The sequence below is a fragment of the Mytilus galloprovincialis genome, chromosome 3, assembly GCF_965363235.1.
Source record: "Mytilus galloprovincialis chromosome 3, xbMytGall1.hap1.1, whole genome shotgun sequence".
Taxonomy (NCBI): domain Eukaryota; kingdom Metazoa; phylum Mollusca; class Bivalvia; order Mytilida; family Mytilidae; genus Mytilus; species Mytilus galloprovincialis.
The window spans coordinates 77,344,888-77,358,652 of record NC_134840.1 but is presented as its reverse complement, the minus strand read 5'-3'; the positions used below and the strand labels follow the sequence as shown (position 1 = coordinate 77,358,652).

Sequence of the window (13,765 nt, the reverse complement as noted above, 5' to 3'; positions counted from 1 at the left end):
ATTATATTTTTGGTATATATTATAGATTCAGTACTATTTAAGGTATTTTTACCGGAGTAGAAAGTACAGAAAATAATTAAACTGTCAAAGAAAATGCTTAAAGCTCACAAAGTATCAATAAGAAGTCTAGCACAATTAGCAGGACTTTATTCATCATTTGCACATTGTGCAGTACACTATGCTCACTTGTTTCATAGATATTTAGATTTAGACAAAACACGAGCTTTAAATGCATCAAATAATAATTTCAATTCATTTTTTAATATGTGAGTAGAAGGCAAATCTGAAATAGTTTGGTGGTTAGAAAATGATAAAGTAGTTAATGGGAGACCTATTAGAAATTATTACCCAAGTTATTATTTACATACAGATGCCTCCCTCAATGGTTGGGGAGCTGATTTTCATGGACAGCAAACTCAAGGTCATTGGAGTTTGGAAGAGCAGTGTTTACACATTAATACTCTAAAATTAAAAGCTATCTATTTTAGCATAATAACACTTTGCTTTCACTTAGAAAGAAAACATATTTGTGTAAAATCAGTTCCACTAACTATACTAATAATCGAAGAGAATTAGTTGTACCTTTATTATACATAACAAAACAAATATGGCATTGGTGTATAGAAAACAAAGTTTTACTATCTGCTGTTCATATTCCAGGGAAAGAAAATATTATACCAGATAATTTATCAAGAAATTTTGATGACACTTCAGAGTGGAAACTCAATGAATCGGTTTTTAATGAAGTAACCAAATCTTTTTTGCATCCCAATTAATAATATAATAGTTTTATAATCTGGTTTCCAGATCCTGTCGCTTATGCAACTGATGCTTTTTCATTTTCATGTCATAAATTATATCTTTATATATTTCCTCCTTTCAGTCAAACCAGCAGAGTACTTCAAAAGATAGTAGACGATCAGGTAAGCAGGGCAATTTTAATCGTCCCTGTATGGACAACTCAGTTATGGTATCTAAAGTTATTGAAAGCATTAATAGATTTTCCTGTAAAATTGCCTCAGTTGTCAAACTTGCTAACTCTAGCACACAACAATCAAAGTCATACAATGAACACAAGAAAAATGTTTCTCATCGCCTGTCTTGTTTCAGGAAACATCTCTTTAATCAAGGTTTTCCAGACAAAACTACAAAAATGTTTCTTAAATCTTGGAGAAAGTCAACCAATGTTCAGTATGAATACTCTTGTAGAGGCTGGGTTTGTGATGTAATTCAAGGCAAACTAGTCCCACTTCTCGATCTGTAAAATAGTGACGAAAGATACCAGATGGACAGTTAAACTCATAAATCGAAAATAAACTGACAACGCAATGCCCAAAAATGAGAATGAAAACAGACAAACAATAGTACACATGACACAACATAGAAACCTAAGAATAAACAACACGAACCCTACTAAAAACTAGGGGTGATCTCATGTGCTCCGGAAGGGTAAGCAGATCCTGCTCCACATGGGTCAACCGTCGTGTTGCTTATGCAAATTCGGTAAATAGTCTAATTCGGTAGGTTACGTTTATGAAAGGGAGGGGGGTTTTAGTTACGACGTAAGGAACATATCCGATATCATTTGTGAAACGGTTATTCATCTCGTGATGGCGTCCATAAAGTTTACTAAGTTTCTCTTAGATTATCTGTCCATGTTGTTTCAAAAAGGACGGTCTTTTAGCTGTATAAATAGTCACAAATCAGCAATATGTCAGACATTGACTTTATTGGGTAACTTATCTTTTGAAAATAACAGTTATACTCAAAGATATGTTTAAATAAGATATGAAAGCTGTGTTTAATCTTAGACCACCAAGACCAAGATATTTGTTTACTTGGGATGTTGGCAAAGTATTGAGCTATTTATAATCTCTGTACCCTTTACAGGATTTCGATTTAAAACTCTAAAATGTGTTGCTTTAATTGCTCTAGCATCTGCTCAAAGATTACAAACACTTGCAAGTCTTAATTTAAACTCTGTTCTCAGTACAGGTACATCATTTATTTTTCGTGTCACATCTTTATTAAAGACGACACGACCAAAAAAACATAGGACAATATGTTATTATTCCCGTCTTTCAGAAAAAAAGAAATTTGTCCTGTTGAAACTTTAAAACATTATATTCACAGAAATTAAGACTTGAGAAAAAGTAGTAAATTGTTCATTTCATTCAGAACTTTAAAAGCTATAACAAGCTGTTCACTTACCAGATGGTTAAAATTGGTACTGTCTAATGCAGGCATAAATGTGTTGAAATAAAGCTCCTCCATATAGATCTGCATCCTTTTCTGCCGCTAAAAGAGCAGGTATATCATTAAAATGATATTCTGAAAACAGCAAATTGGGCATTAGGTCAGACCTTTAAAATGATTTATTGTAAGGATATTGAGGTAGACAATACAAATTAAAATTATGTTCATTCAGTATTTAATCATACTTTTACAGCCTGATCACGTTGATGCTGACAATGACTTAGAGATACAGTTCCAGTGGGGTTTTTTCTGCATCAGGAGATAAACTGTCTAAGAAACTAATAGATTGGAGATGGAGGAACCATTATTCCAGCTGTTGATTCTTAATAGTGAATAGTGACTGGACATTTGCGAAGTTATTTATATATCGCGTAGCGTGTATGGACATACTAAAGATTTATGAACTAGTGATGGACACTAAATAATATTTGTTTTCCAATTATATTGTGTTTACATGTGATGCATATTAATATATACAACAAGGTTACAAGAATTAATCATATATTTTAAATTTTCTGCATTGCTACAAGAATTTTTATGTGAAAGATTTGCTTTATACTGGTTCAAATTAGACTTAATTTTGGTATTTGATAAAATTGCAAAGTATGTGGAATAAAAACTTGAGAGCAAAGACTTGTCCGTTTCAAAACAAAACTTGTCAGAATGATTTGACTGATTTACAAATCAGTTTTGTGTTGTATATTTCTATTTGATAAATTCCTTTGTGTATATCTCAGTTCAAGTTTTCTTTTACTGGTAATGTACATGAGATCATTTAGTTATTAATTTCCATTTATTTCTCATTCTATTTTGGAAGTTGCATTTATTGGAGCTACAACGATTTCACTTATTAACCTGAGCAAGTCCAGGATTATGATATATAAAGTTACCTTATCCAAGCACCATTTATGATGTAAAGGATAAGGTGCATTATATAAAGAAGCCAAGGGCTTCGAGGGTTAATATGTACCCTCCAAAATTATATAATCAGTAATACGCCCGTCCCAAAAATAAATATTAAAACCAATAAATGCCCATAGCGGTTTGGGTTTGTAAAAAAGAGGCTGGTCACATCTCTCCACGGGCTGATATAGTAGTGGTCAAACACACAAAATCACTCAGCTGTAACAAAAGGCGTACGGCCTTGACATAAAGTAATAGTTCACATATTAACCCTAAAAGCCCTTTGGTTCCTTCATATAATGCATCTTATCCTTCACATGATAAATGATGCTTGGATAAGGTAACATTACATGCTATTAGTTTACAAACTAAATCATGCAATAAACAAAATGATATCAATTTTTCAAAATCTGTTACTATCGTTAAAATGAAATTTAATCAGATATATAAAAACAAAAACTATTGCCAGTATTGACTTTCATTTTGGAAATATCCACACATTTAGCACGACATTCGCCATGTATTGTTTGTTTGTACTATTTGGACTAGTTTTGGTTTATTGTCATGCTGGTATGGTAATATTTCGTTGTTGTTTATTTATTCTATACACAATTTTTGCACACAATTTATTCTGCAATATTGCGATTTGTATATAAATCGTCCCCGCTGATTGTTTCACAATTAACAAATATATATTTACCAAATTATTCATTTGGTAAAGGATAATTACGATAATCGCTACTCAATAATAACTTATTTTTATTTCAGAAAAATATAATCTGTCACAGATGCCACACAGACTTTTTTAATCTATGGGAAGAGCTTAGTTTAATTTGACAATTGGGGAAAATATAATAGATATAATAGGAATTGCCAAGTATTTGATGAGTGTTTTTATTTATATCTAATTTGTAAAATGCATTAGACATATGTTGGGAAATAACGGCGATTCCTTGGATATAATATACCAAGAGAGGATATAAAAATCATTAGAAAGACCAACCCGAATACGATGAACTGGGATAGATCGAAGCATGTATTATTTCATATCAATTTTATAGAAACTAGATAGATAAGTCCCTTTTTTTACCATTTGATTTTATCAAGTTATCTTATTTTTACAGATGAATGCAGTTATCCATACCGACGAGTTGGTAAAGGATGTTATCTTATACAAAAAGATAATGTGTCCGGTGATACTGCTTTTGTAAGTTATTAATAGAAATCATCATATTGTACACACTCATCAAATTTAGTCAAAGGGTCACAATGGTGACATCGAAAAGTGGATAAAGATAGCTGTTGCTTGTATGCTAGGTGTAGCATATTATTTTTAGCTATCGAGTGATTGTTGGTCACATGTGCTCAGTTGATTAACTGGTTTTAGTCAGTTACCGTGGTGACAGCGTGTATTTAACTGAGGAAATCGCTATTCAATTTTTTTTTCTTCGAAAATCAAAAAGAGGTGATTCATATTACAATTCTTTGTGATCGAGTGTAACTAAACAATGAACCAATAGAAAAGTGAAATGTGAAAAAATCATTAAGAATCAATGAATATATAGTCAAAGGGAACATACGTAAAACTTTTCTAACACTACCACTATGTTTGCCCATACCAAGTCAGAAGTAATGCTGCCTTGACCAGTTGGTCCTCGTTATCGATACGTTTGTGTGTATTTGTGTTGCTTTGTTTTGTTTTATAGCAGTTTTGATGTTTGATGTTGTTTGCAACACTGTGAATACTATTTTGCTGTCGACTCTTGTTTTCCCTTTTTTTTTCTTTTTTTCAAATGACAGGCATGTTTACTACAATTACAACTCAACGTATAATACATTTATAAAAAAATATTGCCGTATGGAAAGTTAGAGTATCAAATCAAATCCTTCTTGTATGATAAAATTGTTGATGTGATGCCCCTTATCATCCCCTGGCAAGTGACAAATAGGTCTCTCCATAATCTGTGCATTTACTCCGTCAATATTTCTTTTATAGGCATAGTTAGATAAAAACTGAAAATGAAAAGGCAACTGAATTGTCTGCAAAGAAACATGTTGTTGTTTTCCAGAGCCTGTTTGAATATTTTTTCACTAGCCATTTTGGGGGCCCTTTATAGCTTGCTGTTCAGTATGACCAAGGCTCCGTATTAAAGATGGCACTTTGACCTATAATGGCTTACTCTTACATATCGCGAGTTTGATGGAGAGGTGTCTATTTGGCACTCATACCACATTTGCTTATATATAATAACCATCTCACCCTTGTTTTATAATAACAAAAAATATGTTGTATCGTATATTAACATTTTTTGACGTTTTTTGCATGGTTTCAGGCAAAATGCTTACGACGAGGTGCATACCTGGCAAACTTTGAAACTCTAAATGAAGCTATGTTGATGAAGTACGAACTTCTAAAAATGAAAACAGGTATATTAATATTTAATTTCGACGATCAATGTACAAGAACAAAAGTAGGTATAAGTAGAGAACCATAAATTTGGTTTAGTTCGAAAGAGCACACAAGAAAGTAGAACGTATTCTAAACAAACTCGTTTCTTTGTAGTACTGTAACGTTATAAAAAAAAAGTATGTAAAAATATTTGTGGTCTTTTTGTGTGAGTGTGTGTTTTTTTTAAATTAGTGCTTACAAAATTGGGATTCCGCTATAACACTTGATGAAATTTTTGGAAGAAAATTTATTCATCAATTCATAATTGACTATGCTTGAGGTACCTTAACAGTAGTTGATGTGAAATTAACACGTTTACAGAAAGACGCTTTCGACATTAGGTTTTATATAGCTGCATATCATATAAATGATCTTTTTTTACAATTAGATTTATTTTTATTTCAAAGGTGTGCATTATTATGTCGGTGGACGTAACATCAATAGATACAAGACCGGTGGTGATTGGAGATGGATAAAAAAGGACGGAGAAATGGTCAAGATGACGTACTTTGCATTTGACAATGGCGAACCAAATGGAGCATTTAATCGTGCAGAAGATTGTATGTTCTTCTATGCTTCTAGAGGATATAGGTTCCATTCTGTCTGGTGTGCAATGGGTAGTTTACTTGGAGGTTATATTTGCGAGAAATAAATTATGATTTAACTTTAACAATGGTTCATTTATTTTACAATTCATCACCGTTACATTATTTTTGAAAGGCTGCATAGCCAATCAAGATCGTTAAAATCTTCCATCATCATAAAAAAATAAAATAACAAAAATACCGAACTCTGAGAAACATTCAAAACGAAAAGTCCCTAATCAAATGGAAAAAATCTAAAGCACAGACACATTAAACGAGTGGATAACAACTGTCATATACCTGACTTGTTACAGCCATTTCGTATGTAGAAAATGGTTAAGTGCACCTGGTTTATATAGCTGGATAAACATCTCACTTGTATGACAGTCGCACAAAATTCTATTATATTGACAACAATGTGTGAACAAAACAAACAGAAATAGCAGGTATAAATGTCAAAAATAGAAGTACAGCAGTCAACATTGTGTTGATAATCTTAATTACTATAAAATCAAACAAATTTGTCAACAAAGAATAAACATGAAATAAAGGCAAATAACTTGTTGTTCGGTGTGAGCCAAGGCTCCGTGTTGAATGCCGTACATTGACCTATAATGGTTTACTTTTTTAAAATTGTTATTTGGATGGAGAGTTGTCTCATTAGCACTCACACCACATCTTTCTATATCTAAAGCACATTAATTTAGCAAAAACGAAAGACAAGAATACAAAAATTTACCATAGCACAATAACGCAATGACGGGATGTATAAGTACCGAGCCTAGTCAAATAGATATCACTAAAACATAGACTAAACAGTAGAAGTAATAATTTACAAAGATAAATACATGAACTCTATGATATGTTATTAAGATGATAACCCACGCCCGTTCTTAGAATCTATACTTAAAGTATAATTCATTGTCAAGTCGATACTGAATATTTATAAACTAGGTCTTGATATCCTCCAATGAACTTCTTTCGAAAAAGGTCGAGATGTTCTATGACACAACCCTGGTTCATCAACTTTCTGCTCAGACAATGGTGACGTTGTACAACGTCTGATTAGTAGCTGCAATCTCTTGAATATAGAATGAGTTGAGAAATGTATGTCCCATATGTAGATGAAGCTAATATATTTCTACTAAGGGGTGATATGTAAAACAAAATCATCTTGTTCGTCGTAGAATCTGGTACTGAGTTGACCGTTTATGTCAAGTTCTATGACTAAGTCTAAAATTGAGGAGTAGGAAACCGTGTCTGTTAATACATGATACATGTGATAGTATGCTATGAAAATGCATTTCCCTTCGTGACATATGAACAGGCTAATGAAACAGAACAATAACTTGATGAAATTAACTTCATTAAACGTTCGTCTAGGATGTCAAATGTTGGAGAGCTATTTAATGCAGTGTACTTGGACCGTTTAATGACTTTCATTTTTTTGTGGTAAAGGTGCTGTGCAATATCAATGACAGGATATCGTGTATCAATTCAAGCCATTGCATGCACTTGACAAACGCAAACAAATAGCGCTTTCCTTAACGTTCTTCATTTCGAATCACAGTTTAGCCTTCAACCTTGATAAAATCTCCAAGCTCACTGCAAGTCCCATATAGCGTTCAGTACTGGTGGTTTGTGGAATTATTCCCAAGATGGCTATTCCCCATCATTGTTTATTAAAGAACACATTTGCAGTTTCATTTTTCACACCTTGTGATTATTTAAGTTATAACAAGTACTGTGAAAAGTCTTGTTTTATTTTCATACTTGAGTATACACAGCACAAAATTCAACAAAATGTAAAAATAATTAATACTACAAAGGAAAAAACCTATGGATAGGAAATCAGAAACCAAGAAATAAGACATCAGTAGTTTACCACTGTTAAATAGTCATTAATCGATGAAGCGAAAACGAATCCAGGTTACAAACTAAAATCGAGGAGAATATATCAAGTATAAGAGGAAAACAATGGAATACCAGAAACACTGCAACAAAAACACTATTAGTTAATATCAAATCATATACCGCTTTATCTGCATATAATTTGAAGTTGGATGATACTTCTTTACTGTATTCATACTTGCAATCAGTGACGATTAATCCATAAGTACGTGGCTGCTTCTCTATTTTCTGAGTGTTCCACTTGATAATGTTTTCGCAATTCGTCTGAAATTCATCGATATCAATGAAATATAAAATTAAGCAGGAATCTTTTTTAAATGTTTGATTCTGGTTTTTCTTTCCTTCTTTTTTATGAGGATCTTAAAAAGACAACATTTCACTCCCGGTTTTTAGTGGAGTTCGTGTTGTTTCTTATTTATTATTTGTAACTGTTGATGTAAATGTCCTTTGGTTTTGTGAATCTTTGTTAACTCCTTGGTTTTTATTGTTATTGTCTTCTAATACTTTTAAAGAGCGACTTTTTGTTTACTTTATTCAAAAGTTGTACACACAAAGTAATATTGCACCAAAATTTAAAGTCATAAGAAACGAGCGACTGGTGAAAAATAATGTTTATTCTATTTTGGAACCAAGCCATGCATATATTATAAAATCGTATAATCGTCAAATTTTGTTTGCATGGTAAGTGTTGTTGTGAAACATTGGCTGCTAATTAATGGTCGTGTTTGGAAACAAAAATAAACTGATTGTATGCAACTTCGTAAACAATCAACAAAGAAGAATAAATATACAGGTCGATTAATTTTTTCGACTGGCAAAACATATCTTTTGTGGCAACCATGGTAATTTCTTTTGCCTTACATTAAATTCTTATTTACCTATTAATGTCAAAAGTCAATTTGATGGCCACAGCATTGCTAATCGATTCAAAGTTGCTGGACTATGACATAGGGACGGGGCCTTGAAATAGTCGTCACATTTATTTGTAATGCTAATAATGCAACATGAGCGAAAATATCTATCACAACTAGTTCCTATAAAAATAACTAAATAAAATGGAGAATGGAAATGGGGAATGAGTCAAAGATACAATAACCCGACCATAGAGCAGACAACAGTCAAAAGCCATCAATGGTGCTTCAATGCAGCGCGAAACTAGCATAGAAGTCAACATTGAAAACTGCTAAATAGTTTAAAGTCGCTGGACCCTGAACTAGGGACAGGGACTCGATAGAACTGATATGTACTGATAGAAATGCAACTTTATAAAAAATATCATTGATTATTTACAAGTAGTAACGATCAAACTAAGTTTCGCAGAACTCTTAACCATGAAAATTGCTTATCAACTATAATTCGAAAGACCTTGACCTACAGGGCCTGGCCTCGTCAAACTACTATGTCGTAAAAACTTATATGCACTAAGAGTAATGCAATGTTATACAAAATATCATGGATCTAACACAAGTTGTTCCTATCAAACCGATTTACTAAGCAGAAAGCAATTGTTGGTTACAAGAGCGCATTTATTCGTAATGCATTTTCCATAGGGTACCACTAGTGTTCCGTTTTTTTTTTCGAAGACTACACAAACTAGGGAAAAACGAGTAGCAGTTCCTGTTACTGGAAATCCGAGTGTTGCATTATAACCAAAAAAATATATAAGGTCATGCGGCTCAAATTGACTTAAAATGCAGTTGAAAAAGATCGTCTATTTTTTTCGCTGAATGAAAAAGGCCTATTTTTAAAGGCTCCGATCGACGTGCAGAAATAGAAGATATTTTCTATACTTAAAAAAATGTTAATATGATTTTCGGCAATTTTTAAACCTAATTGGATAAGCTTTCGATTAAATGTAATTCCAATCTTGTATCAACCAATCAGAAGCCGTATAGGATTATATTCTGAGTACCATCTTAAAATGTCAACAATTTTATACATCATACACCGTCGCCGCCGCTTCCGTAAAACAACACATATGTTTCTCTTTCTCTGACAAACGATGCAGGCGAGATAAAAAGAGTTAATATATTTTCATCATAAAGAAATGTTTGTCAAAAATCTTTGAAAAACGATGCAGTTTATGTGACTTAGATAAGTTGAAAAATCTTTACTTGATGTTTTTTTTTCTTTTTTCAAATGGTAAGTGGTGAAGATTGTACATCAGGCTTTTTTATTGTCTCTCAACGCTTTTTATTATTATTTTGAATAGATAAATATACACAGTCATATTGGCGAGTAATTGGAAAGCTGTGATTGATATTTTTTAATGACTGTGTTTAAACTTTCACTCGGATTTCCTAAAACAAGCAAACCCTACATAAAAAACAAAAGTCTTCTATACAGTTTTCCATCCATTTAACGAACCCATTTGTAAATATCCATACTCGCCAAATTACAGGTTATTTAATCAATAAAAAGTACTTTTCGGGAACACTATGATATTAATTAAAAATAGTTGTTTCTATTGCTTTATAAAATCTTATAAACAAATGTCATTTTTACACGGTGCTATATGTAAAGCAGGATTTGCTTACCTTTCCGGAGTATCTAAGATTACCCCCAGTTTATTGTAAGGTTCTTGCTGCTCAGTCCTCAGTTTTGTATTGTATACTGTTGTTTGTCTTTTGAAAGTTTTTCGCTTTTTTTTTTTTTTAGTTTATTTTCAACTTATGTGTTTGAATATCCTTTGATATTTTTCCAATCTACTTAAAATTAGTTCTCCGCACTTGCTCCTCGTTGTTTATATGCCACGCGTGAAATAAAAATAACGAGAAGCAAGTGCGGAGAACTAATTTTAATTATATTTGTTATTTTTCGTTTCTCTTATACTATAATAGCACAAAATATCAAATCAACATCTGATATGAAGGCTGAAATATGAAAAGAAATTATGTCGTTAAAGTCCTTGTCAAAACAAAAGGTTAACTGGAAAAAAAACCTGACGGTTCTAATAAAAAAATCTATCATAAATCACAACATCCACATAGTTTGCTTGATACGAAGTTGTTCTATTCATGAATAGCAATAATGTTTTGATGGTGGGAAATATGCTTTCATTTTAAAAGAAGTTAAAAATGTCTATTATTTTTCGTCATGGTGAGAAACTTGAGTTTGATTTTCGCAGTCGTTGTTATTTCTTTTTATGTTGTTTGTTGTTGACATTTTTATCTATTGTGTCTGTTTGTTTTGTTCACGCATCGTTGTCAATATAATGGAATAATAAAAATTAATAACACACTCAATTGGTATCACCTACAGTTTGACGCCATGTTTTAATATTATGATTATTTTGGCAGAATATTTTAATCTAGCAGATAAAATACATCAGGCATGAATTCAATGTTTCTTTTTTCTTTTCCGATTCAAACAATAAACGATTAAAATATACATATGACTAAAATTCAAATGTCCACGTAAACTTGTCATATCTGATCTGCAAGAGATTTTCTGAAATCTGATTGTTTTCTGATTGTTTGTTCGTTTGTTGTTTTTGTTGTTTTTTTTTTTGGTTTTTTTTGCTTCAGAAAATAACAATTAAACGTACGAACAACGTCTATTTTACGCATTCATGGCATTTAACGGCAAAAAAAACAAACGTGTGAATGATAAATTGCATGCCTACTTAATTATGTCTTTTCTCACTTTCTGTTTCTTGTCCTCGGTACATGGGGTTATTCAGGTCAGGCCAGTTTCTTGAAGCATATAGTTTATTTCCAATGAATGAGCAAACCGTTTTATTTTGGTAAAATGATAGTCATTACGTTATTTATGTACACAAATTTAACCTCCAATACATATGAACATGTAGATGAATGCAAAGAGATATGAAATATTTGACAATGGGAAGTGAACCGTGAACACAAAATATAGGAAACAGCATACGAATTTTCATCATTTTTATTTTAAGTACCGGTCTTTGTAAGAATCATGCAGGTTCCTGTTGATGGGCGATTCATGACCCCTCTTCAAATGTCTTTATATTTTGTTTATGATGAAGGTATGGTATGAAAATAAATTTTCTGTATTAATTTTTTCTTTTCAACTTTGGTTGCCATGGAAACCATCCTTACAAAATTTTGCCTAAATACGTCCATAAGTAGCCTTTGAAAATTGAAATATAATGGATTTTAAAGAACCATAGAAATAAAGTTAATCAATACAAACAATATGTATATTTACAGTATTGACAAACACAACCCCAAACTATACAAAAACGTTAAAATTTTGAATTTACTAAATGGTTTGTTTCCATAGCAACCATTTAAAAATGTGTTAAAATTCGAAAATGAAAAATTTCAAAAACTTTAAAATTTTAAATCTGTTTATCTCCCAAGACCAACAATACCTTGACATGTCATTGACAAATTTTGAAAGACCACATTCTATATATTCAGAAAATAAAAAGAAAGTCGTGTGTTTTTTTTTCTTTAAAAAAATAATTTTAGTCAAAAATTGTCAATTTTCACCAAAATTCAGATTACCAAACAGATGAATACTGAAACATTTTGAACTTAAAAAGCTAAAACATTCCATTTATGCGTGCATTCCTGACACAAATTTGGTAATTATAAATGAGAAAATATGATTGATAGAGATATTTTTGTAGAGAAGGACATTTTTTCTTTCTGGGCATGGTGCCCCCCCTTTTTTTCAAAATTCAAAAAATCATTAATAAATTTAAAAGATGGAATTCAATTGTGAACATTTTGAGCATTAAAACATGAAATTTCTACAAAGGGTGAGGGCAATGATAGAACCCCCTACACCATTTTTATATATTAGATTTTTTTTTAGAAATGGGGAATGTGTCAAAGAGAGAACAACCCAAACAGAAATTTAAAATCTTTAGATTCTATTTCATGGTCTTTAAAATTGACTCTAAAGAACCTGAATCGATCACCTGTAATTTTTGGTTAAATCTTGCATCAATGATTATTTGTCCCTTCAATATATATCAATGAGTGGCTTAACAATTCCATTTAAATGTTCTTTGTATCTGTCGTTTTTTCTTCAAAAGCAAAAAATGAATTTTACCCCTATGTTCCATTTTAGCCATAGTGGCTAAGTTTCTTGAAGTACAAGGAAATAAAAAACTAAATTTATACAAGATTATAACTCCCAAGTTGGGCTGAAATTGATTAAGCATATTCAATATCAAAAGAAGATTTTTTTTTAAAGGAAGCAAACTAGATGAACAAATTGTGAAAAATTTCTTTAAAGGGCTATAACTCCATACGGATTCAATTGACAATTCTGGTCATATAAACTTATTTGTAGATCCTACTTTGCTGAAAGTTGTGCTGTTTACAGTTTATCTTTGTCATTAATAATATTCAAGATAATAACCAAAACTGCAAAATTTCCGTACAATTAACAATTAAGTGGCAGCAACCCAACAATGGGTTGTTAGATTCATCTGAAAATTTGCTCTTAAAAGGCTTTAGTGTTTGAGATATGAGCTACACACTGCATTTTACCCATGGCGGCCATGTTTTTTTACAAAATAGAAAATAGAACACAAACTTAATTATAGATATCCTAAGGATCATTCAGTTTATAAGTTTTACTGGAATTGGTTAAGTAGTTTCAGTGGAAATGTTTCAAATATTTTACACCGGACAGACGACAACGGAAGCAAAGTGATGGCAAAATTCACAGT

General features: G+C 31.7%; 1 protein-coding gene across 1 annotated transcript; it reads left to right on the top strand.

Moving 5' to 3' along the window:
* The first annotated feature begins 3,597 nt into the window (after positions 1–3,597).
* LOC143066576 (uncharacterized) lies at positions 3,598–6,275 on the top strand. The gene is made up of 4 exons (XM_076239456.1): positions 3,598–3,729; positions 4,284–4,366; positions 5,493–5,586; positions 6,016–6,275. Exons 1-4 carry the CDS (start codon positions 3,678–3,680, stop codon positions 6,258–6,260), a joined length of 474 nt encoding a protein of 157 aa, XP_076095571.1. The 5' UTR covers positions 3,598–3,677; the 3' UTR covers positions 6,261–6,275.
* Positions 6,276–13,765: the final 7,490 nt, after the last annotated feature.

Coding starts and splice junctions, on each gene's coding strand:
- LOC143066576 (XM_076239456.1), top strand. CDS start 3,678: ATGTATTGTTTGTTTGTACTATTTGGACTAGTTTTGGTTTATTGTCAT. Junction 3,730..4,283: donor TTTGGTTTATTGTCATGCTG/GTATGGTAATAT, acceptor TTATTTTTACAG/ATGAATGCAGTTATCCATAC. Junction 4,367..5,492: donor TGTCCGGTGATACTGCTTTT/GTAAGTTATTAA, acceptor GCATGGTTTCAG/GCAAAATGCTTACGACGAGG.